This window comes from Trichophyton verrucosum (genome assembly GCF_000151505.1).
Source record: "Trichophyton verrucosum HKI 0517 chromosome Unknown contig00080_128.r1.exp, whole genome shotgun sequence".
In the NCBI taxonomy this organism is placed as follows: Eukaryota; Fungi; Ascomycota; class Eurotiomycetes; order Onygenales; family Arthrodermataceae; genus Trichophyton; species Trichophyton verrucosum.
Genome location: NW_003315589.1, coordinates 94891 through 119329, shown reverse-complemented (window position 1 = coordinate 119329; position 24439 = coordinate 94891). Strand labels below are relative to the sequence as shown.

General features: G+C 48.3%; 10 protein-coding genes across 10 annotated transcripts; 3 read left to right on the top strand and 7 right to left on the bottom strand.

Annotated features, from left to right (window-relative positions):
- Positions 1-313: 313 nt before the first annotated feature.
- TRV_00754 (uncharacterized protein) lies at positions 314-2336 on the bottom strand (the record flags this gene model as incomplete). The annotated part of the gene is made up of 4 exons (XM_003025050.1): positions 314-597; positions 656-1247; positions 1311-1503; positions 1588-2336. The coding sequence occupies 4 exons, from the start codon at positions 2334-2336 to the stop codon at positions 314-316; spliced, it is 1818 nt and encodes a 605-aa protein (XP_003025096.1).
- A 521-nt stretch (positions 2337-2857) lies between these two features.
- TRV_00753 (Ste20-like serine/threonine protein kinase, putative) lies at positions 2858-5157 on the bottom strand (the record flags this gene model as incomplete). Its single annotated transcript, XM_003025049.1, has 3 exons — positions 2858-4554; positions 4614-4930; positions 5051-5157. 3 exons carry the CDS (start codon positions 5155-5157, stop codon positions 2858-2860), a joined length of 2121 nt encoding a protein of 706 aa, XP_003025095.1.
- An 873-nt stretch (positions 5158-6030) lies between these two features.
- On the bottom strand, positions 6031-6717 carry TRV_00752 (uncharacterized protein; the record flags this gene model as incomplete). The annotated part of the gene is made up of 1 exon (XM_003025048.1): positions 6031-6717. One exon carries the CDS (start codon positions 6715-6717, stop codon positions 6031-6033), a length of 687 nt encoding a protein of 228 aa, XP_003025094.1.
- A 769-nt stretch (positions 6718-7486) lies between these two features.
- Positions 7487-9123, bottom strand: TRV_00751 (uncharacterized protein; the record flags this gene model as incomplete). Its single annotated transcript, XM_003025047.1, has 2 exons — positions 7487-8586; positions 8643-9123. 2 exons carry the CDS (start codon positions 9121-9123, stop codon positions 7487-7489), a joined length of 1581 nt encoding a protein of 526 aa, XP_003025093.1.
- Positions 9124-10034: 911 nt separating this feature from the next.
- Positions 10035-12060, top strand: TRV_00750 (uncharacterized protein; the record flags this gene model as incomplete). Its single annotated transcript, XM_003025046.1, has 3 exons — positions 10035-10086; positions 10156-10386; positions 10460-12060. The coding sequence occupies 3 exons, from the start codon at positions 10035-10037 to the stop codon at positions 12058-12060; spliced, it is 1884 nt and encodes a 627-aa protein (XP_003025092.1).
- A 619-nt stretch (positions 12061-12679) lies between these two features.
- TRV_00749 (RTA1 domain protein, putative) lies at positions 12680-13858 on the top strand (the record flags this gene model as incomplete). The annotated part of the gene is made up of 3 exons (XM_003025045.1): positions 12680-12798; positions 12880-13386; positions 13522-13858. 3 exons carry the CDS (start codon positions 12680-12682, stop codon positions 13856-13858), a joined length of 963 nt encoding a protein of 320 aa, XP_003025091.1.
- Positions 13859-14390: 532 nt separating this feature from the next.
- On the bottom strand, positions 14391-17332 carry TRV_00748 (uncharacterized protein; the record flags this gene model as incomplete). The annotated part of the gene is made up of 5 exons (XM_003025044.1): positions 14391-15337; positions 15389-15607; positions 15671-15769; positions 15835-17035; positions 17087-17332. The coding sequence occupies 5 exons, from the start codon at positions 17330-17332 to the stop codon at positions 14391-14393; spliced, it is 2712 nt and encodes a 903-aa protein (XP_003025090.1).
- Positions 17333-18579: 1247 nt separating this feature from the next.
- Positions 18580-18960, bottom strand: TRV_00747 (uncharacterized protein; the record flags this gene model as incomplete). The annotated part of the gene is made up of 1 exon (XM_003025043.1): positions 18580-18960. One exon carries the CDS (start codon positions 18958-18960, stop codon positions 18580-18582), a length of 381 nt encoding a protein of 126 aa, XP_003025089.1.
- A 1447-nt stretch (positions 18961-20407) lies between these two features.
- On the top strand, positions 20408-22060 carry TRV_00746 (uncharacterized protein; the record flags this gene model as incomplete). The annotated part of the gene is made up of 3 exons (XM_003025042.1): positions 20408-20684; positions 20751-21089; positions 21192-22060. 3 exons carry the CDS (start codon positions 20408-20410, stop codon positions 22058-22060), a joined length of 1485 nt encoding a protein of 494 aa, XP_003025088.1.
- Positions 22061-22308: 248 nt separating this feature from the next.
- On the bottom strand, positions 22309-24323 carry TRV_00745 (uncharacterized protein; the record flags this gene model as incomplete). Its single annotated transcript, XM_003025041.1, has 3 exons — positions 22309-23380; positions 23436-23853; positions 23924-24323. The coding sequence occupies 3 exons, from the start codon at positions 24321-24323 to the stop codon at positions 22309-22311; spliced, it is 1890 nt and encodes a 629-aa protein (XP_003025087.1).
- Positions 24324-24439: the final 116 nt, after the last annotated feature.

Genomic DNA, 24439 nt, shown 5'->3' with positions numbered 1-24439 from the left:
AATGAAGATATTCCCCCAAAAATGCATTTGTTTTTGATAGCCAGGTTTCCAGCATATGTATTCTACTCATTGAACATACTGTAATGTTAACGCAGCTCATGAATCAAAATCAAGTTGTATTAATTTCTGCATTTGCATCAACCTCACCCTACCACTGGAAATTTTCAGCTCTATATCAAATCCCGTCCAAGGCCTCTGGAAGAACCCACCTCTGCTAGCAGCTTTCCGTTGGCTTTCAAATATAAGAATAGGCCATTATGAACCTAGTACCCCTCCATAGAAGATAACACCATCATATGTACCCCTGTTGAAGCTAATTGCCATTCCTGGGATCTTTAATGATATCAAGTAAGGTTCGACAAATTCCGTTTGTTTCCCAAGGGTCGGTTTTGAGCTCAAATCCGTGTTCAACAATGTCCATGGTGTGAAATCGTGAGCCGTAAGGTACCCATGCTGGTGTGGGTTCATGGCCAAGCGAAGGAAGTGAACCATTCTTCTGATCTTTGCCATGAATGAATTGGCCTAGATATCCTTGAGCTTGCCTTGCCGTAACCTCACTTAAAACTGGAGTTGTTGTATTATCGACGAAGAAGAAATCTAGAGGCGAGATATTATCAGTATCATGAAAAGAATATGGAATTTCCATAAAACCTACAGAGTAGATCTAAGGCATGAGTTGCCGGAGGAATACGCATCACATATCGGTAAGCTTTAGATCCGTATGCCTTTGCAATACTGGTCGAATGGCATGCAAACACAACAGAGGTGATCCAGTCCCATGCTAGCATTTCGGGCTTGCCAGGTGGATAGGGGAATAGGTTTTGAATTCGCTGGACGGTCTCATTACTTGCAGTAGGAAAGTTTATTCGAACGTAGTCGGGGAATCCGTCAGGCATATTGGTATCAGAACTAAGACCATTTCCCTCGAACGCGGTATTTGCGGCTATGACTCGCTTTACTTCCTTATGGTATCTTCCCTGTTCGAGGAGGATCATAGGTTCATCCGGGACAATATCTCCATCAACTAGGGGAGAGAACCCAACACCAGGACCGAACGAGGCCCCTCCGGTTCCGGTTGGCACTTCAACTATCAGATGGTGGTTTGCTGCTTTAAGAACTTCCGGTGAAGCGGCTCTAAGACAGGTAGGGTTGGTACAATTCGTGGATTTGAGAACCTGGTTGTAAACGTCTTGTCTGCGGGAAGCTACATCTCTCCGGGGCATAATTGCTGGAGATTGGACAACCGCCTATCATTTTTAGGTCATGTTAACAAATGTATAAAACGCACATTACAAAGGTATCAGACGTACCTGGGAAAACGGAAGGTCACCCTTCCCGCCATAGGAAGTCAACATAAGGTTAATTATACCGGCTCCTGCACTCTGTCCAATGACTGTAACCCTGTCAGAATCACCACCGAATTTTGATATGTGTTCCTTTGTCCATTGCACCGCAGCAAGGCTATCGTGCAGCCCAATGTTGGCGGTCATATCCTCTTCAGGACTGGACATCCACCCGTAAAGACCGAGACTATAAATACCGTTAGAGGTTATCCCTTTTCGAGGGCTCATCATAAGAAAAACATACCGGTAGTTACTCGTAACGAAAACGAACTTCTCGCCATCTCTCTGCAATTTATCAAACAGGCCCTCTGGGTCCACGGTAATACCTATGGTATCCTTGCTTCCGAATGCATATCCACTTCCGTGAATCCAGTGCAGGACGGGAACCCGATCACCTTCCTTAACACCTTCTGGTACCTGCACGTTCAAGAACAAGCAATCTTCCTGGCCCCAGGTAGTCCCATTTCGCCCTGGAAACGGAACTCCAGGATAGGCACTGCTGACACAGTCCGTAGAAGGGTATTGAGTGCCGTCTTGTATACCGTCCGCCTGTGGCGGGGGTGTCTTTGGCTTGCGGAACCGAAGCTCACCTACTGGTGGCTGGGCATAGCGGATATTATTGTATTTTGCAACCGCAAGACCAGAAGTAGTGATATTGATATATGTGGGTTTATGGATCGCATATCCCAAGTCGACTGGCGGAAAGCTCCTGGTGAATTGGGGAGGAGTATCACCTAGGGCATGGAAAGCAAAAATAGCCAGGAGGCTGAGAGCCGATAGGGACATTTCCAGCCGATTTGGTCGCCAGAAAGCAGATAGTAAAAAGTAGGGTATAAGTAGACGGCCTTGTAGGTTGAGTACCATTCCTGAGCTATCACTCGAGGTATTTAAGACACACCATGGGAGAGATGACTTGATGGTTAAATTAACTTTCGCTGAGCCACCATGACGTGGAAATGTAATGAGGTCTAAGAGTGAAACATTGGCCTTCATTTTCATAAGGAGGGCCAGTTGAAATTGCTCGTCCATAAGTATGAAAACACTCACGGCCTCGTTGAGGGAGCTTCTTTGCGAAAATGTGCCTGTTTAGGGTATGTCTCGTATAGTCTTACGAGTAACTTTATCAAGCCAAGTTAATTCTGCATTAGCTCCCGCCAGAAAAACGAGGCTTGTTGCTGATCCCGTATCCAAAAAAAGTAATAAACTCGACTGGTGTGCTTGATGGACTCTGTGCAAAAAGTGTATGAACGGGTGATATATTTCTTTCTTCGTTTATCATATCTGAATCATAAGCATAGCTAAAAACATAAGCACATATCAGGATCAGGCTATTTCATGCTCGCATAAAACACTCACGAAAGCTGGTGGGGAAAGGAAACCAAAATACGCAGGGAACGTCGTAGAGCAAAAGAGCCAGGAAGCAGCCAGGGAAATAACCAAACTCCCAGGCAGAAAATAGGTAAAACACCTCACACCCAAGGAAATGAGAAAGAAATATGGCGATGTCGAATCGATCATTCAGAGGGGTCTTCCTCCGGCTCAACGCGGACGAGGACTTCTTCTAAAAATCCTTCAAGGAAGGCATTGATGTCCCCACCCATGCCCAGTGGTGCTTCGTTATCCCATCGTTCAATCTCCTTTAAGATGCCTGCAGCTTTGATTACCAGCCTCTTGAGCTTTTCGTGGGCGTATACTTGGCGTTGTACTTGCTCTGTAGATGGTCGTTGGCTGACTGGGGTACCTGGTTGAACTCGACACATGGAATTGAGGGCATAGGTTCGGCGATGGAGAGCAGCTTCTAAAGCTGGTAGTATAACACCATTTAGCGCGGTAATCGGTTCATTAGGATTGGGTTGATCTTGAGAAGAGAAATGAACGGTGGATTGAGAGGAGACGGAGTCTAGCGAGTCGCGCGAACTTTGATGAGTAGGACTGCGTTCTGGTGTTGACGGGACTGGTGGCTGGGGACGGGTAGAGGGAAGCGGGTGTTGCTGTTGTTGGTATGATGAAGGAGTAGATGAAGGATGGGCCGAGAGAGGCGCTGCAGGGTATTGCCCCGGAGGCTTGGAAGCTTGAGGTGTTGGCGAACTCGATGCTCCCTTAAAAGGTGGTATTTCTGGTAGTTGCATCGGGGCGGGCTTCCTATGAATTTGTTCTGGGGCCGGAGGTTTCGGGGGAGGTTGTGTAGGTGTGTTGTTGGGAGACTCTGCCAGCTTCAAGAAATTAAGATCCTGTGCCAGTGACCGTTGGAGGGCTCGATCGTAATCATGTGTACTTGAGCTTTCCTCCTCTTGCGCTGGCAACGGAGGTTGTGGTTTCCCGAAACCTAGGGGTGTCTTTACTTGATCATGGTAAGATGACTGTCTCGGTGTTTGTGTCTGAGGAACCTGGGGCGTTGGCAGAGGTACCCGAGATACTTGACTATTTGGCGTTGCCGGGGGTGTTTCTGAGGGGAAATTCCGTCTTTGCGGTGACGGGGGATTCTTGACAGTTTCTTTCGACATCTTTCTGGGTATGTTTTCCTGAGATGTAGGAAGACAGCCGCTGCTTGACTGAGCACGAGAGTGCATGTTGGGAACTTGTGCTCTTGCGTTTGCTGCAGCTTCATTCATGGCACGCAGTCCCGCAGCTCTATTTCCTCCAGCAGGGCGTACGGTGCCAAAATCCCATAAATCATCATCACCTCCAGCCATGGCAGGTTGGTTTTGCTCTTGCTGGTGATATGCATCGTCTTCGTCATCATCTGGAAGTCGATTGCCATTCTTTGCAAACCACCGTTCATACCGCTCTATGAGTTCGGTCAAATACGTCGTCTTCTTTGCTCGTTTCACGAACGGATGCCTAAGTAACTCCTTTGCGCTCGGCCGTTCTCTTGGGTCACGTCGTAAACAAAGATCAACAAAGTCCTTGAATGATTTGCTGAAAGCACCTTGGAGAGTGGGCGGGGCGTTCTTTGGAATGAGAAAGAGGACTTTCATGGGATGGATATCGGAAAGTGGTGGCTCGCCCATAGCTAATTCAATCGCCGTAATACCCAGTGACCAGATATCAGCCTTGTGGTCGTACCCCGACTGTTTGATGACCTCCGGGGCCATCCAAAAGGGGGTTCCAACAAAGGTGTTTTTCTTGGTCATTGTAGCGGAAAGTTGACCGGAAACGCCAAAGTCAGCCAGCTTGACCTGTCCGCTGGCCGTAAGTAACACATTTGCAGCTACATATGCGAGTTAGCAAAAGGAAATGTCACTTATATGAAGCTTTTGTCGGGCATACCTTTAACATCACGGTGTAGTTTATTGTCATTATGCAAGTAATCGAGCCCCAAAAGCAGTTCTCTAAGGATAATCATGATATATTCCTCCGATATGCGCCCTGCACGCATCAAATCTGAGCAGCTCCCTCCCGAGCAGAATTCCATTATGATCCAAAGGTCCGATCCTTTGAGGAATGAGCCGTGGTACTTCGTGACATGGGGGGAATTGAGCTCTGACAGGATCGATATCTCCTGTATGATATCCTCGACTTCATCGTCTGCATTTTCGACGTCGATGATCTTGATCGCAACTGATTGACCGGTTCTCTTGTCGACTCTGTGAGGGTACAAATCACGTCAGTTATATTGTCCGGTATCTCAATAGACAAGCGCACAGGGAACCATACCCCTTGTAAACCCTCCCAAAGCTTCCTCCGCCTAACGAAAAGAAGGATACGTTAGATAGCCGTCTCTGCAAACGGATTCCGGGTTCTGAGAGAGGGGGGATATACCGATGCAGTTCTGCTTTGTGTAGAGTGTTTCAGGGTCGAGGGCGCCCTCCATCATGACGGACGCTCACTCCAGGCTGCGAGAAGATGTGGTAGAGCCGTCGACAGCTATCACAACGGCGTGCGTGGAAAGGTATTCTTGCTTCTCTCGGTTCTTTCTTTTTCTTCTTTTCCTTTCTATCTCCCGGATTCTTCGAGTAATTTTGGTGTTTTTATCCGATTATCGTGCAGCGCGAGTGGAGTGTGGGGGGAGCGGCACCACCAAAACAACGCCCAACCGGTAGAAAGGAGGACGATGGCGGCTCGTCGAAAAGCTAGAGAGCGACGTGTCGGCCGCCTAGACGGTCAATTCTATGCCACGAACAGGGCAAAGGTGGTAAAGGCGGGTGTGTTTGGTCGCAGGACGAATGTTTGGTTGGTTGTTTTGTTGTTGTTGTTGTTGTTTTTCCTCGAAGCCGCATCTTTTCGCGGGAAAAGGCGCTGCTCGCTGGCCGGCCCAGCAACAGGACCGGCCAATCAGTCTGCAGAGCCAGGATATAGAGCTGCCATAGAGGCTGTTGGGTTGATACATAAGGCAGATATAGGTGTGGATGGAGGTGCAGATAGCAGGATACTGCTTGGTATTGAAGTGAGGCCGATAGACTGACGTTGAGATAAGAATAAATAGAGTCGTCTTCATGCCGCAGATAGCTGGCTAATAACTAGATAACACTGTGAATAGCTAACAGTAAGAAAAACACCATCCTCATAGCCAGCTGTTTGACCATTGTCCATCCCTTTATAAACCCCCTTTATCCCTTCTAGCAGCTCTGGTAATGTATATATCTATCGTAAGTCATATAGTTATATGTGGCTGATGCTGCATATCAGCCCCTGCACTGCGGCCTCTTTATAGTTATACCGTTAAGGTCATCACCATATAGACCACTCAAAGGCCACTCCATTGGCTAGCAACTACCAGACGGCGTCCAAGGTTGCCGGCATGCCAGGCAAACTGATACGCCTCTCTCTCGATACCCTTCACTTTGTTCCAGTTCGGGTATATCTTGATGAAGCCGCCATTGCCCAGCTCGTAGGTGGCAGCCAGGGCAAAGGTACGGCAGGAAATATCTCCCATGGTGGCTCGGGGGACATTTGCAGTGGTGATGCACTCCTGAATAGCTTCGATCCATTGCCGAGAGACTTCAGGCACGTCTCCAACTTTCAGTAAGAGGATGACGGCCTTGTCCGCAGAGATATCCTTGTTCTCTTCGATTTTCAGCTCCCACCGGCTGCCATCGAAGACGAGGTGGTAGAGAACGCCTTCCTGTTGGCCGCGGGCCACAATGATACCCCAGTGGAACTTCTCACTCTGGTGTTTGGGCTCTGAGATGACAATATATACGCTGGTGGGATGCATGATGAACTTCTCAGCACCTGGCCCGTCTTCTGCTTCTCCGGCTCCAGCTCCTTCGGCCGGCAAAGGCTTTGGGGATACATCGGGAGCTGGAGACACGCTCTTTGCCTTTGCTGGAGGAACTAAGGCTGGTGTTGGTGGTGGCCCTGAGAGATCCGCCACCTGGATGCTGGAGGAAGATGCTGTCCTGCTCATGGCTAAGCCGTTGTCTCCAGGCATTGATGTCTGCTGGACTGGTATACAGAGGTATATATGATGAAGGATTGCTTTCACAGGAGCTCTGTGTTCTCTTTGCCTATCTATGAGAAAGACGCGTTCTAAGCGCTGGTTAGTATAATTAGCTAAAGGGCGCGGTAATGGGGTTGATAACACTCAACACACAATGGGCATGGAGTACACTCACGCACAGCAGTTTCCTAATAGCTTTTAGTGACAGAGATAATCTCGCGTTGGGTGGTGAGATGTCAGAAGTGAGGTTGAAAAGAGGCAGAGGAGAAGAGGGGCAGATGTGCAGACAGGGAGAAAAGGGGATTCTCCGATGTTTACCTGCCACAGAAAACAAGGCAAGCTCGAAGACCCAACACTCACACAGCCAGCTGCCCATTTGTATTTGTGCTACTGGCAGAATCAGCTTCAACTGGAATGAATGTCTTTATTGCTTCCTTTTATCTACCTATGGATATCATAATGCTTTGATGGAAGAAAGGGGCGGCAGGAAGGGGGAGAGAGAGCACAAATATGCAGTTCTCCCGTACATATCATCATCAACCCACCGGACATACCAAGGACCATCTGGTGGATAGAGAAGAAGTAAAGCCCATAAGTTGAATTAGACCGCTTAAGAATATATCTGCGGATGATGCTTGCAAGTGAAGACGGGGTTATAAACTGTGAGGTATAGTGTTCAGCCGTGGTATCATCAGGTGTATACGTATCATCTTGCATCAGGAGAAAGGAATAATAACGGGCGTCAAAAGGAATATCCTATCTAGTCTTCAATAAAGCCAACCATGACTGTTCCGTTTTTAAGACCGGCCTCTTCGATGGTCTTGTCAAGTAAGGATATTAGATTCTGGCCCATGGATACAAGTTCAAACTCCACGCCATGCTTGTCTTCCAAAGGCGATGCTTTGAGCCATTCGTAGAGCCGCTGGACAGGGTCTGAGAGTGCAAACCGTCGAATTACACGGCCTGACGAGTGGCGGAACTGGATTCTAGTGGTAGTTGCTGGATCTGCAGCTGGTTCAGTATGTGGCTTGTCAGAGGGTATCTTGAAAAATGGTGAATCTGAGGATGATGGCTCCTCATCATCCTGTCCGTTAAACATGTCCGCATCACCCGTTTCGCCAGTATCAGTAGCCTTGCCTTTGCCCTTGATATCCCCGATACTTCGAGTCAGATCGTCTGGGTCTTCTGCTTTGGTTGGTTCCTGGCCCACAAGACTGTTCTTTAATGCCATGTCTAGCATTTCTTCCTCAGTCATCGTGTCTATCTTTGACTGAGGAGTGACTTCTGGCTTCCGTTTTGCGACTGGGTTGCGGACGTTATGGTCGAGACTGTATCTATCGAGAAACTCGTGTAGCTGCATCAAAAAGTCGGGGGCCTTGACTACGGGTGGGCCACTCCAAGTCTTCACCTGCTCGCCGGTCCGTGGGTCGACGATGGCAATGTGCGGGTAGTTGTCGGCTACGTCGTGGCCGGGGAAATAGTACTGAATATACTGGGCGCCGCGCGGGTCATCTTTGGAATATTGCATAAACAAGAAGTGTGCTCTTATCGTCTCCTTGACACCCTCGTTCTTCCACAGATCTCGATTTAATAGTTGGCAGTCAAAAATCGACGAGTCTTGGATATTGACCAGCAGCCACTTCATCTTTTCCCGGCCTTCGTCTCGTGCAAGGTCCCAAGGTAGGCGGGACATGAGTTCAAAAGGAGGGCGGTACATCTCAGCAAGCATGTTGGCCTTGGACGACGCCTCAGAAGCGCCTCCGGTTGCGCGTGCAAGGATGTTTGAGCTTGACCCATCCGCATCTTCGGTCCAGATGGAGCGATCAACATCTCTCTGGTTAAAGATTCCGGGTCGACCTGCTGTTCCAGCCGTTAGCCATGCCCACGGATCAAGAAATACCAGGATGTTAACCTACCTCTACGAGCCGCTCTTGAGTGTAGATGCTCCATTATATCTGGCTGGAATCCATCATCAAGCTCTGGTCCTACGAGGGTCTCCGTCCTTCTCTCTATCGGCGCCCGAACATTATCTGTCGGGTCACCACCAGTGTAAAACTCTTGCTGTAATCTTCTCGCCATCTCCAGGTCTGCATCAAAGGTGTCACCAGCCGCCTGGGCAGCTCCCTCTTGGCCCACAGGAACACCTCCACTATTCTCATCGTCAGAATCTAGGTGTATCACTCCATCCCCATCTTGGTAACCGGTTGATCGTCCAGGCCTTGTCGATGACTGTGGAGCGGATGAGGCCGCAGTAGGTTCGATAGGGTTGCCCCCGTTCTCAAAATAAAGCTGCATGGCGCTCTCAATATTGCTATCTGCCAGTTGTAGGTACTGGGCAGCGACCTCCGGAGAGGCTCCCGTAATCTCTACGAACTGGGCCACGGTCGTGTCGGCCATGATGACGTCGGCGGCCCGTTCCGGGCAGGGCGCAAGTAAGGTATAGATGAGATAGCGTAAAACCGAAATGACCCAACTCTGTATATCAGCTTCGATGGAAAGGTGCTCGTAAGGTAGATCGGTAGGTATGAAGCGTGGGGTAATATTAACGATCGGGGAGGGGAGGTTGGCAAATTGCACTCTCAAGGACGGAAAGATAAGATGTCTGCTGCTCAGGATAACAACCTGGGATTCCCTGGGTGTAATTTATGTCAATAAGGAAAACCGCCAGGCACCAACTAGTCTGCGTGTTTAGCCTCTCTTCCGATGATTTTGATAAGCCGAAGAAAAGAAAAACAAGCATCACTCGCAAAAGGGAAGAAGCGCGCCAAGGCCGGGAGCGTCAAGCGGGCCGCGCTTAAGATATTCCGCCCCGTTAGCGCCAAGGTTCAGCTTAGTCAGAGCTCATTAGTCACGTGGCTTTCATTAGTCATCACTATTGCCAAGAGCCGCATAAAATTGTGCACAAAAGCTGCGTCTCTGGTCTCTGCAGTCCGCCATTCAGTTCCGGGATTTCCTGATTAGTTCCGGAGCGGAAGAATGGCCCCTCCGCCTACTGCTTTCCTCTTCGGGAGTGTGCCTGCCAAGACTGACTCGGCTCACCTTCTCTTTCCGTCGCCATCGCGTCGCGCTCGAGAGTCGCGCCTTCTTGCCACTTTAAGGCTTCGGCGCGCGCGCTTCCCGCAACCGCGTCCCAAGAAAAAAGTGACTTCCGCCTTGATGAAAAGGTACTTGTGCAGGTACCTCTGCTCGCACTCCACCAGTACTTCTCCCGTCACCACGCTCTCTCCTGCTGCTTTGCCAATTCAGCAACCAGACCTCTCGTCCACGCACCTCTCGCTTCCTACACCACCCTCGCTCCTAGCTTAGCCATGGCTTCTGCTGTTCTAGGGAAACGACAGAGGACTGCTCTCGAGTCGCCAGGTAATTGCATGCCGGCTCTGGCCTCAAAGCGCTTCTTCCTCCATATCTAACGCGAATTTCCTACTGTAGATGCACCTTCTTTACGATCTCCGAGCAAACGTCTGGCAAGGGCAAGCAAGAAGATCTATACAGATGAGGAGGACCCCTTTATAACGTCGACAAGCCAAAAACGCTCCAGCTCCCGGTCGCCCATCACCCGCAAGCGCCCCAGCGATGCAAACACTCCAAGCCGTAACGTACGGACGAAACGTATTGACGGTGACAAGACGACCAGCAGGACAGCAGTTCACGACGATAATGGTGAGTTAACTTCTTTCTAGTCTTCCATTGCCTGTGGTCCCTGGTGGAAGCGCCTGGCTAATTTTGTTGGCAGACGAAAATGTTCAACCTGTCGAGTTCAGCACTCCAACAACCCAGAGATATAAAAATGTTTTTCTTCCAGTTACTCCAAAACACAGGGTGCTGGTCGGGGGGAAGCCCTTGACTCCTCGAACTCCTCGTACTCCATCCACACCAAAGACCACTCGTTCCGTCTTCACCACTGCCAAACAGCTTTTCACCAGAAGTGCCAACCCAGGCCAGCTTGTTGGACGAGAAAATGAGACCAGGGAGATGAAAAGCTTTATTCAAGGGTCGGTAGACTCGAGAAAAGGCGGGTGCATCTACGTAAGCGGACCACCTGGAACGGGGAAAACTGCTCTCATCGACGAAGTTTCGCGGGATCTCGAGAAGTCTGTCGACGGAATCAAGATTGCCAATGTCAACTGTGCCAGCCTAACCTCTGCACGAGATATCTACGGCAATCTCATAGAAGACTTGTCTGAGAACACCAGTGTGTTCAAAAAGAGTGAGGTGGAGCGCCTAGAAGCAATGTTCATCTCGAAGAAGTCAGCTGGTCCTCTCTACCTAGTCATTCTGGATGAAATCGACCATCTCTTGTCGGGAGACATCGAGATCCTGTACAAGCTTTTCGAGTGGTCTCTGCACAAGTCCTCGCGTCTTATCCTGATTGGAATTGCGAACGCACTTGACTTGACAGATCGACTCCTACCTCGCCTAAAGGCAAAGAATCTGAAACCTCATCTACTTCCATTCCTTCCATATACCCCAACACAAATTGCTGATGTTATCACTACTCGCCTTCGCTCTTTGCTACCCAAAGAAGCCCAAGATGGTGCAAGCCAGGTCCCTTTCCTGCACCCAGCTGCCATACAGCTCTGTTCTCGCAAGGTTGCCTCCCAGTCTGGTGACTTGAGGAAAGCCTTCGATATCGTTTACCGAACCATCTCTCTTTTGGAGCGTGAGACCCAACAAAAGACCGCTTCCGCTTCTAGCACCAGTCCGTCCAAGCTACCTTTGCTGGAAAACAAGAATCTAGCATCAACCTCTCTCCCCAGCCCCTCTGCCACGGAATATACCGCTGCCACCGCACCACGAGCAACTGTAGCTCACGTTGCTCGCGTCACATCCTCTACTTTCGGTAATGGCACAACCGAAAGACTCCAGGACCTGAACCTGCAACAAAAGGCCGCACTTTGTGCGCTGATTTCCTTTGGCAAGAAACAGCAAACTGCCAACACTGTTTATAAAACACCCTCCAAATCGCCACGATCTACTGCACCAACCAGCAGAGAGCTGTTTGAAACCTATTCTGGACTTTGTCGGCGCGATAATGTTCTCCAGCCACTCACCGCCACTGAGTTTAGAGACGTTATCAGCAGCCTAGAAACCATGGGCTTAGTCGGAGAAGTTGATGCTCGTGGCCGTGGAACCGGCTCTCCTACAGCAGGAGTGTCCGGCCTCTTCTCCACCCCATCTAAATCCGGCCGTGGAAGACCAGCCACAGTGAAGAACATGGCAAGGACAGATGACAGTGGTCTTGTGTGCCTCGTCGGAGAAAAAGAGGTTCAAAGTCAAATCTCTGGGCCTGGCGAGGCCATTCTCAAAGCCTTGCTGGCCACCGACGAGTATTGAAGAATTTTAATCATTATTAATGTATAATTATCCACGTCATGGTTATTTATGGCGATGCATGTGTTAATACGGAGTATTTTCTCTAGCATTGGCGTTCGGTAGGGGTTTTGGTCTTGTATCTTACCTATTCTTTGTTTTCAGCGTCAATCCTGTACATTCAATCCCTGGCCTGTGGAGTACTCAAAGTGTGAATCGAAAAGTTAGTTTTATATAAACTCTGCAGGTTTTATTCTAAGCCATTTCGTATTATTCTCTCTTTTAGGTAATTCATAGCCATCTGCTTTACATACAAACCCATGAACAAAGCGCTTGAGACTAGAAAAGTGCCATGAGGCTGTGTTTTTCGATGCAATATCACGTGATATATTTAAAGTTAAGCTCCCGCGAAATTTCCCCTTTAGGAAGTTTCGCTGGCCAAGGCTTTCAAATAAGCTTCCGCCGCCCCAGTTTTATCCGCGGCTCTGAGTAGTGTATCTAAGTATACTTGGTTTGTCCATCAATTTATTCGAATATACATGATAGAATTCATTTATTGATCTACAGATCTCGAGCCAAATCGTCCTACTCATACAGTTGCCTGCCAATACTCAACTATAAAAACAAACACAAGATTATCATCATGTCGAGCAAGGAAGACACACTGAGAGAGCTATACCACTACCTCCCCAGCAAGCCGGCCGCTATCATATTTGCAATTCTATACATTGCATCGTCTTTCCTCCATGAATATCAGTACAAGTGGGTTCACGAAAGTTCCCATCGTCGACTTTTCTATCTCCAATCATAACACTGAAGCAATACTAACGTTACAATTCCAAGAGCCACCCGACCACAGAAATTCACCATGCCGTTTGTCCTCGGCACAACATTTTCAAGTATCGGCTTTGTCACTCGATCGCTAAGCGCTCTCAAGATAGGAGACCCGCGCACACTATGGAGAATATCCACCATGTTCACTATCGGCGCCGGCCCGACCTATGCAGGTGCAGACTACTTCGTATGTGGCCGTATATTCAGTTACGTTCGATATGCAGCACCGATATCCCCACTCCGAACGGTCAGGACCTTTATTTTCTTCGACTTCCTAGCAGAAATTGGGGTATGGGTAGGAGCTGGTATAAATGACAGCAAAGATCCCAACAGCGCAAGAGCAAAGCTGGGTGTTAACCTCGTGCGGGCGGCTGTTATTATACAACTAGCACTGTTCGCATGTTTCGTTGCCGTTGTGTTACTGTTCCAGATACGGGCCACCAGCCGGGGATTTTGGAGAGCAAGCCACCAGCAGTCCGGGGGTACTCCCGGATGGGTTAAGGTCATATACACTTTGTATGCGTCTTCCCTTTTAATTGCTGCGAGGTCCGGGTATCATATTGCAGGCGAGTTCTTCAAACCCCAAACCATAAGATAGGTATTCTGACAATTGTCCCAAGAGAGCTTTCTTCCGATCGATCACCCACTTAGATCTACAGAAGCACCTTTCCTGTGTCTGGAAGCCCTTGTGATGTTCATCAATGCGGCCATGTTCAATGTGATCCACCCAGGAGTTCTTCTGCCGAGTAATCCTCACGTCTATTTGCTTGCAGACGGTATGGAAGCAGAGGATGATAGTCCCGAAGGTACTCTTGAGGACACTCGGCCTTTGAAGATGAAGATCCTTGATCCTTTGGATATTAAAGGCCTGTTTAGGAAAAAGCAGCAGCTAAAACCTTATCAGCAGAGACCGTTGGGTGGTGATGACGAGAATATGTCTGAAAGTATGATAATGCTGGAAAATAGGCAGCGCGAGGAGTTCCGCTAGTGAATATTCATTGCTGGGTTGGCTCTGGTGTTTGGCCGTGGGTATTTTGTATTTTGTATCACAATATATAGAGGTATATGATATCATATAATAATAATTATATATTTACTGCTGAGTAATGTTGACCACATTGACAATTGTAATAAGCCTGTACGATGCAGCAACGACGTTCTTTCGTAGCATTTAGCCAACAGGATCCGTTCCGTTAATTCCTGGGTATCATACGCAATTACCGGAAGATCTGCCTCTAAGATGAATCAACCGCTAGAATGGAGCCTCATTAGGGGCAAGAAAGAGAATGTGAGAAGTTCGCAAAACATATAAATCTTAAAGAGACATCGTACAAAAAGACATATCTAAGGCTAAAGTAAATGGTTGAGGTTGAGAAGGTAAAAAAATTGCTTGGGATATCGTTAAATCGGTTGCTCTTGGCATAATATCATGACAAAAACAGAAGGTAGGAAACGGGGATAAGAGAACGGAGAAAGGGGAAAGTCAATGGTGACTGTGGGTAGCTAAGATCGGGCTAAACCTAGTCATCAATTGGTTTGTCCTCTAATGTTACACCCACAGGCTTCGGAGGAACATCGGATCCTGAATTATCACCTTCATCTCGCTTTATGCCGGTAATATGGCTGTATCGGGAAGAGCGAGAGAGTGAGCCTGTTTTCTTAACTTCATTAGTGACAGATGATGGTACTGCGGAAGCGGCGGTTGTAGTTGTGGCGGATGGTGGTGTTGATGCCCGATCAGCAGTTGGAGCATCGGCAGAAGTGTTTGTGTCTTCAGCCGTCGCTGGCGTGCCCTCGCTTGAGCCATTAGTGGTACTATGTGCAGTATCCACCGGAGCTGGTGACGAATCCGGTACTTCTAGGGATTGACGGACCGGCTTTCGTTCAGAAGTAGTAGCTCCGGAAACGCTAACCGGGAATCTGGTGCTTCCAGAGCTTCCAACAGATCGGTCCCGGCGATGACGAGGGGACGGAGCAGGACTCGTGGCTCTAGCCCTGCTAGCAATCGCACGGTTCCTTTCTTCCATGTTTGCTCGTCGATTGCTTTCGTCGGTACTGATAGCACGAGGTCGAGACGCGGTGCTGCTTGACTTGCTTGAGAGTCGTCTAAGTTCCCCGAAGATTTGTTTCTGGTTCACAATGAGGTCACGGACAAGACGATGGCTATGCTTTTCGTCCATAGACAGATGATTCTGCACGCGCGGACGGAGGATGCATGGAGCCAGTGTCGATGCAAGGGCAGATATGTAGATCTCCTCACGGGTAGAAAATTGGTCGTTCTCAGGAATGGTAAGATCGACGAGTCGCCAGAAGTGAGTGGTGATAGCATCTAGGGTAGCAATGTAGGGGAGAGGAAGTTGGCCCAGAGTGCTCTGAAGTACTCTGATACGATTTTCATCGGAGGTATCTCGTGTCGTTGTGTAAATTGTGCGGAAAATTTCGTACAGCTTAGAGGAGACGATCGAATCTAGGTAAGGTTAGCAGGAATCATTCTCGAAATGTGAGATGTAAAATTTACCAGGGAGTTCCAAGAGGTAGAGTCTCAAAACGCTCGCAACGACAGGCATTTCGAATTCTTGTAACTTTTCACCAATAGCTTCCACCTCATCGTCGATCTTTACAATTGGTCCCGAACGGCCTCTGTTGAGTTTAGCACGCAGCTTATGAGTTTCCGTCAAAGGGACATCTCGAAGCCAAATTGCTCGCCGGGCATCATCTCCTTCCAGGTCAAGATAATCTAATAATACTTAGTCCACAATCTCGTTTTGAATGATTGCATCATGAACCAGGGGCTACTTACGCCTATCAAGGTATGTCAGAATACCAGTAACAAGGACCGGAACTCGCTTTTTGCCCTCTGCCGCTGTTAATGTTTCTAGATCAACACCAAAGGTTTGTTCTGCCAAATGTCAGTTAGCCTTACGGGAGTTTCAAAAGAGGAGACAAGCAAATAAAGCAGCTCACCTTCTGTAGATTTTGAACCGCTTTCGTAGACGGCCACTTTGGGACAAAACGAGCCAGTGCGGTAATTCTCCAGCATATAACGCAGGTCACCCTGTGGCTGCATTGCCTCATGGTGAAGGACAATTCTATCCATGGTGCTCTGTAGAGATGGAATGACATTGCTGATCGTGCTCGAAAAATCGATAACGACTGTTTTGATACCCTCCAGACGGTGTAGCTCACACTGCTGCATAAATTTCATAGTGTGGAACATTTCCTCTTCGAGCTTGCAGCGGATAGCATCCAGGTGTTTGACGGCATGTTTGTAGCGTTCATTGGCCTCATCTGCCTGGCGCTTGAGTATTTCCATAGGCGTTTCATCAGTAAGCTGATTTCTAAGGGGGTTCCATGCAGCAAAACGTTCCGTCAAGGTAGGCGAGTCGACTGGACTGTCATCGCTTCCTGTTCCAGTGCTGGTGCGGCTCAATGTAGTCCCAGAGCGAGTAAGTGGTTTTTTCTTCTCCGGTACTCCGGTCATCTGGAAAACACGCTTGTCCCACTGGTATGTAGACCTAGAGCTACCGGTAAATGTAGTATTGACGAGTGGGTTCGGGCCCATGGCGCCGATCGAAGTAATAAAACCATTATCGGCCATATCCTGGCCAATTCGTTCCGCATAGCTGAGGGATGAGGCACCCAAGTGTTTCTGGAGATATTCAACGATGTCCGATCCAAGTGATGTGTTGAGATACGTCCCAAGTAAGCGAACTTTCACCTCTCCCATTGGAATGGTTTCCAGCATGTTCTTCAGTAACTGCTTCAATTGCTCTGGTGAGTAGACAATGTCGCCCAACTCCACTGGCTCCGGGTCTTCATCTAGTGGATCGGGCAGCACGATGGTGGGGGCCTTTAGTTGTTTATGCTTCGGGCTGGCTGTGGCACTCTCGGGTTCCTGGAAGGCGAACAGCTCCTGCTGTTCCCGGTCGTGGATCTGCCGGCACTTGCTAAGATACTTCTCATTAAGACTGCTCACCTCATCACATTGTTTGGCATATTCTTTCAGTCGCAAATTGAGGGCCTTTTCGCAGGTGACGACTCGGGCTTCATGCTCGCTTGCCCATCGACTAAACTCTTGGATGACGAGTTGTTGAATGCTACTCGATATTTTCTGGTGGATGGCTTGCTCCTCGACCATCTGCTTCTGCATACAATCAAAAGCCTGCTAAATGTCAGACGTAATGTTGGGCCAACGTTTCCCGGAGCAGGAACTAACCTTGCGAACACTGGCACCATCGTCACGATCGAAGCCACCGGTCTTCCGAGCAATAGCTGGAGCAATCGCACCAAGTTGTGCGGCGTATACACGCTCTGCTTCAGCACGCATCTGGGCCATCGTGAGAATCTGTTGGTTCTCCACGATGCCCTGGTGGAGTTTTGTGAACAGGGTATGAATCCCAGTAGCATAATCGGGAGTCCAGAAGGAGTCCGCGAACCCCGGCACTGCCACGGCAGTGTTCATCGCTGCAGAATAGGGAAAGGAACGTCAACTTGTTAAAATATATCAGAGCCTGACGAGGCGTGGTGCGAAGGTCCGATTCGTTTGCGATACCTTGCTCGGCCGTTGGCGCGTGAGCTGGCGGAAAGTTGGAAGCAGGGTGGAGGAGCGCCCGAAAATGCGTCAGGAACGGCGGTCAGAGAGCAGATCCAGCTAGCCCAAAGAACAGAAAATAAAAGGACAGGCAGTAAAAATGACACGAACGAGAGACGGAGCTGTCGACGGCGCAAAAGGTGAAGGAAGAGAAAGCTGAAGGATTGCGTGAAGTCGGGTTGAAGCTCGAGGAGAAGGCGAAGGAGGCTTGTATCTTACGTAGGTGCTGAGGTAAGCGTCACGTGGTGAATTCAAACGGCTGAGTAACAGTCGCCCTAGCCTGATGCGGCTTAGTGTATTGAGAAGTTTATCCGGTGTTTCTCCGAGAGTTTTTCCGGCACGGCTAAGTTTCCTTTTTTAGAAACACGCGGATTATAATTAGAAACTTGTGGCTTTGCAGGCGCTTGTCAAGAATCAACGACAGCTCAACCGCCCGGGCTTGTTTGGCTTGGTTGCCAAAGAGTTCCCGCGCCCCTTGATCCAGATCCAGGTCTAAAACAGGATTTGGTGTTGAGCGTCTCGACTTGGGAGGTCTCACGGCGGAAAAAGGGGCAAACTTTAGCCGCAAACCCCGGAAGCAACAGCAACATAAAGTGAGTTCATCAACCTCACATCGTGTTGTTTTAATCCGGCACAAGTCAATGTTTCGTAAGACACCTGTGGAGGAATCCGATGACGACTCATTAACATCTTTAAATGATTAGGGAAGTACAACACAAGTTGAGGAGTCAGAGACTTCCAGAACATAAAATAACTAGCTGAACGACACAGCAACATATTTCCAACAGACTCCACAGATCTTTGGTACAGCGATACTGTACGGAGTACTGTCTAAATGCATTGGTGCTTCCTTATTTGTCTATGGAAAGGCTAATGGATACTATATCTACCTTCGTACCTCATCATTGGAAGTAGATTACCAAGTTTAACCTGGGAAGTCATGTGTAAGTCAAAACAATTGTGGAAAGAAAAAATAGTGTTAATGCTTGACGTGGCTAAATAACAGAAAAATACGGCCAACCAGTAGATAGCCAGAAAGTTGGAAGAAACATATGATTAGACTCGACAACCGCAATTCACCATTGAAACTCCTCCATCATTGTTCCCAACTTCAGTATTCACTCATCATCAGCAGTCTTCATATCTTTGAGATTGCGCTTCCCCTTATCGGTAAGTTCGTCCAGGACCCGGTGGTATTCTGCCTGCTGGTCTTCGGCTGCAGTATTGAACTTGGCGGTGGCTAGCTTTGCGTGGGTGGAATACTTTTTCAGCCATGCTTCAAGACCCTTGCTTTTGGGATTCGCGTTGACTTGCAAAACGACGTTCAGCATCTTGGTGACGGGGTCGTACTTTCCAGCGTCGATACGTAGTGGCGAAAGGTGGTCCTTGTTCTTGGATGGGATAATACGAGCGCCTTCGGTGATAAATGCGGAGAACTTAGCAGCACCATTTTTTATATTCTTGAACAACGTTTTGGTGGCGTCGATTGTCTTGGACATGATTGTAGGTATTGGTAGGTAGAAGAGTGAGTGCGCTTGTTTTGAGGTTCTGATGGGGAGTTGAAAGATCAATTCTTTGAGGATTGTATGTTGAGGATGGGGCCGTAAGGATACATTTTATTTTGGGGAATTTATCACCCTTATATGTTGTTTTATGGGTGGCTACCATAGTAGAACCTCGTTGACTGGGGCCAGAAAAGCAAGCGTAACCTGCAAGAATCGAATGCCCGAGCTGTCTCGTCGGTTTGATATCCCCCCGGTAAAGACTAAGTGATTGGGTGAGAATCAGCGACTAGAAAGCGGTTATGGGTATACAAATGAAACAAAGGCGCTTCATGGACAAGATGTATCCTGCATGGGTTTGCTTCAGCTTGCGTCAGCCAGAGGCGGCATAACTGGGCGGCTATGCATTGACCAACGGGGGGGTAGTTTGATGGGCGAAGTGAACCCCCGAGCTCAATCATTAATGCGTGCCTACCGAGCCATCAACAAACCATGGTGTTGGATGTATCGAGCATTGGAGGATAAATATAGGGTATGCCTATCCTAGTGAAGGTGGCGCGTAACTGCATATTGAACCCTGTGTTGTTATTAGTTAAGGGTGAAGTACAGCCAACCGTTAAGTAACTAGCCCCCTGTTGTTGTATAAGACAACGTAATACTCGTCGCCGTTTGAGTGTACGCGTGCATGTGCTCGAATCGCTCTAGGGCTAGATCTTCATCAACATTTTGTGGAGACCAGTTACTAGTAGTACACTAAGCATCTCTACGTCGGGAAGACAAACACCGTCATTCAGTTCCAGTACAGGACGTCTGGGTTATTGCACGCGGGTATACGGGGGTATAGGAGTCTCGTTTAAGGTATAGGAAACGCGTGGGAGTACAGTCAGAGCAGCAACCTGGTAACTAGTTGGGTATTCTGTGACGGTGGTATCAGAGCAGGAAGCGTACAGTCAAGTAAGTATCTGTTGGTGTTTGGAATCCTGTCGGCTGTCACGGCATTTTGTCGTGTGATTCCGCCTGCATAAGGAGTTCAGGTAGTTTATCCAACTAACTAACTAGTTACCCCGTTACATGACTGGTTGCACGTGACTTTTGGCCCCATAACCCCAGTGCTCCAAGCGCGTAGCGAAACACATCGTTCGTCGTATCAATTGAGTCTTCGGGTTCGATGTTGACGACGAGGATTGATCACCTTGCTCTTTCATAGAAATAATGGAGAGAAGGTGCGGTAGCTCGTTCTTTTCTCTCCTCAGACGACCGGGCCCAAATAATTTCTTTAGCCAGCCTCCATCGACAGTCTTGAGACCCTCGATCTCGGTGCTGCGTCCTCGAATTTCTACCAGAAAATTATCCCAAGAAAGAATGTTGAGAGAGAAATTGACAGAGTGTAAGTTCTGGTCTAACGTTTGGATAGTAATATATATATTCTGACCCAACAATAGCAATGTTCGCATACACTGCTGGTCGGTGGTTGCATCTTGACAAACAGCAACGCGATGCCCGATTCGTCGAATTTAACTATGACCGCTTGTGTGAAAAAGTACTCTCACTCTGTCCCTCTGCTACCTCTATTAGGAGCTTTCAGAAGATAGAGGGCGGGTTCAGCAAAGTATTTATACTTGAAACTGACAACGGCAAAAAAAATGTCGTCAAATTTCCTACATCTGTTGCTGGATCACCCCAGCATATAACGAACTCTGAAGTTGCAACAATTACTTACTGTAAGAACTGACTTGGGGTTCGATAAATATCCTGGTGCTTGCTGACATGTATGTACGTACATACAGTGCAACAAAATACAAATATTCCGATCCCAAACATCTTAGATTGGAGTGATGACCCTACCAATCCTATCGGCTCAGCCTACATCATTATGGAACATGCTAATGGCATCCTACTTCAAGAGGCTTGGGCAAAAATACCATCAGATAAGAAAGTAAAATGTATTGGGGCAATATGCACAAGCATTCTTCCAATAACTAAACTTGATTTTTCGGCCTATGGTAGCCTTTACTTTGCCAATGCACCGTTTCTTGACGATGAATTCAAACATAAATTGAGCAACAACGATAAATTTTGCATTGGACCCCATTGCAGAAGTAGTACCTACTGGAATAACAATGTTGGTGAGTCAAGGTACTACACACTCAAACCACCAAACAGAGGACCGTGTAAGTAGCTCTTACTCATGCCGTTTGCCTCCCGACTCTCGCTGATTACTTTATTAGGGCATGATCTCTCCTCATACGCTTCTGCTCTAATCGACTCTGGATTTGCCCGACTGCCACCCGCCAATCAACCTCTATCCATCCAACAGCAGGCTTCATACCAAGGTTCCATTGACAGACATGTAGAATTGCTCAAAACAGGCGAAAAAGTTTTTCCTCATCTTGTCCAACATCCAGAGATTCAAGCTAATTCAGCACCCACCCTTTTCCACCCAGACCTTCACAAGAGGAATATCTTCATCTCTCAAGACGATCCTACAATTGTGACTGGAATCATTGATTGGCAAGGTGCGAGCATTGAGCCAGCATTCTATTATGCTGATGAGGTACCTGATTTTGCCAAAATTCCTGCCGAAGGGATATCAGATTCTGCAGAAGAGTCACTTTGGTATCAGGCATATGAAGTAGGATTGGCTCTACTAGCTCCTCGTCTAGGAGCAACTAGAAAAATTGATGAGGCACTCCTCCGACCATTCCGCTATTGCCATCGCACCTGGCGGGACGGCTTTGTCCCATTTACTCATGAACTGATGAGGTTAAGGGATTCGTGGGAAAAGCTTGGATTTGAGAAAGAATGTCCCATTCCAGCCATGGGTCCAGAAGAAAGGAAATTTTATGAGAAACAGCTTGAGATATATGACGGAATGTTGGAGTTTAGACGTGATATGTTTGAAGTCTTGGCGGTTGAGGAAGACGGTTGGGTGCCTGCAGAGCGATGGGAGGAGGTAAAGAAGACGCATCAAGGTTTCTACGAGACACTTATGGACAATCTGGAAGATGATGAGTCCCGTCAGGAACTTCGAACCATGTGGCCCTTTGATCAATGCCAGCCTGAGAATCTGGTTACGCGGAAAGACAGTGACGTATAGGGCTTTAGGTGATGGCATGGAACACTATTCTGTACGATAACGATAGAGAATTAAAAGCGTCATGTCTCATTAGGGTAGAATATATATACAAGCTAGCATATCGTGTCATATATGTCGGGTGGGTCAATAGCCACAGACAGGAATCCTCTATCCCAACCCAATCCATCATTACATCCAGTTTAGACCGCCAAACACCAACCGCCAAATGAGATAAACATTAAGCATATTATATCGTGCGCACCCAAAGGTCAGCAGAATATCTTGTAAATCTTCTTCCAAGCCGGCCACTGCTCCCTATACCGTCTTTCCTCAGCGATGAGGTCGCTGATATCCAGGTCCCTCCGTCCAGTTTTTAGATCCATATCTTTCGACCTCACAATGGAGGTCCTGAACCATAACTTATAAGGAACATAGAAAACCAGTACGATAGGAGCGGCAAGATACACGGAGAACCAATTCTGCACATGTCCCTTGACAGACTTATCCTTCAAGTCAATAGGAAAAAGCCCAACCCAGAATTGGGCGATAAGGACTAGCATATTAAAAACTAAGCCAATGTAAGAGCCTATTAGACCGGGTTGAGAGCGGAAAGTAAGCTCGTTTAGAGAATGGCCTTGCACATGCCATCCACGGCGAAATCGGATATGTGCCAGACAGATAGAAGACCAGGTCATGATAGCGGAAAGGCCAGAGATGGCAATCATCCAGGTAAATGCTTCATCACGATGGCTAGATCCGGCAAGGAAAGACAGCATCCCAGCTGCAAATGCAACTCCAACTGCAAATATAGGCCGTCCTCGGCGATCAATATATGCCAGGAAACGGGGCGCTTGCTTCTGTTCCGCGAGCGCCGCCAAGGTACGTGAAGATCCGTATATTGCTGAGTTTCCGACGCTGAGAACTGATATCATAATAACAGCATTCATTACTGAGTCCAAGCCAGTAATACCGGCATTTCTAATGGATATGACAAACGGAGAAGCTTTGGTTTGCGTGGAGGTTGCCTCGGACCCGGGTCTCAGAAGGCGTTTATCGGTATATGGAACGAGAAGACCAACCATCGTTAAGGCTATGATGTAGAAGAGCGCAATCCGCCAAAAGACCTGTTTGACGGCAGTAGGTAGAGATTTTCGGGGATTTGTAGCTTCAGCAGCAGCGAGTCCGACTAATTCAGTGCCCGTGAAGGCAAATGCAGCATTCACAAAACAGCTGCATAGTCCTTTGAGGCCATGGTGAAAAGCCCCCGGATCATGCCAGTACTTGCCGCCAATATAGCTCCCATCCGGCCCACCAGCAACATTAAGCACAATGCCGAGTATTCTAAATGAGTTAGTTAGCTATAAGTCGAAGGTTCCGTTCGAGCGGGTTTACTCACATATAACCCACTACAGAAATGACTTTGACAATCGAGAAAATAAACTCCGCTTCACCATATCCTCGCACACCAAACAGATTAATCACAAAGATCAGAACGTAGAAAATGGTCACCCAAAGAGCCGGTGAGAGGGAGGTCGACCAATATGACACCGTAACGGAAGCGGCCACTATCTCCAGCGGAAATACAACAAGCCATTGCAGAGCATAGTTCCACCCCATCGCAAACCCCCATGCAGGGTCTAAAAAGCGAGTAGAGTAGGCTGAAAATGAGCCAGCTACTGGAAAGAGAACGGCCATCTCTCCCAGTGCGTGGACGGTGGAGTAGATCATCACCCCAACGAGCAAGAAAGCAATCAGCACCGAAGCAGGGCCACCTGTGGCCAGTGATTTACCCGAACCCACGAATAATCCAGTCCCTGTAAGCTCAAGGGAATAAGCATTTCAAATATGCAGTGCATTGCCTAAATAAAGTGAAGTACCACATACCTATAGAACCTCCGATAGCGATCATTTGCAGATGCCTGCCATGTAATCGGCGTTTCAAAGGCGAATTTGCCGTCGCCGCGGCAGCGCCAGCAATATCGAAGGCTTTCCGATCAGCGAATGTTGTCGATGACCTTGTGGTGAGCTGTGCATCAGGATCACGCTTGAAGCCATCCACGAACCACCGTATAAAGGTGGCCGGTGCGCTTGGCCTGCGTCCTTCCTCATCGACGAGGGGCGTTTCTAGAGCGACTCCATGGAGGTGGCGGGGGAAGTGGCCTATAGGGTGATTGTAATCTGGATAGGAATGCGAACGAGGCACTTCTATGTCAAACGTCGACTCGGGTCGACGAGCTGTAGAAACGGATGCGCTTCGGGCGCCAAAGTCGCCTCTATACGGCATAGCGGAAGCAAGGAGTGACAGCTGAGACGCAAGCCTTGATTCAGTCACGGATGGATGGCTTGATCCGATACTTCCAGGACGGAAACCATCACAGCGACCTTATTTATCTTAACAGC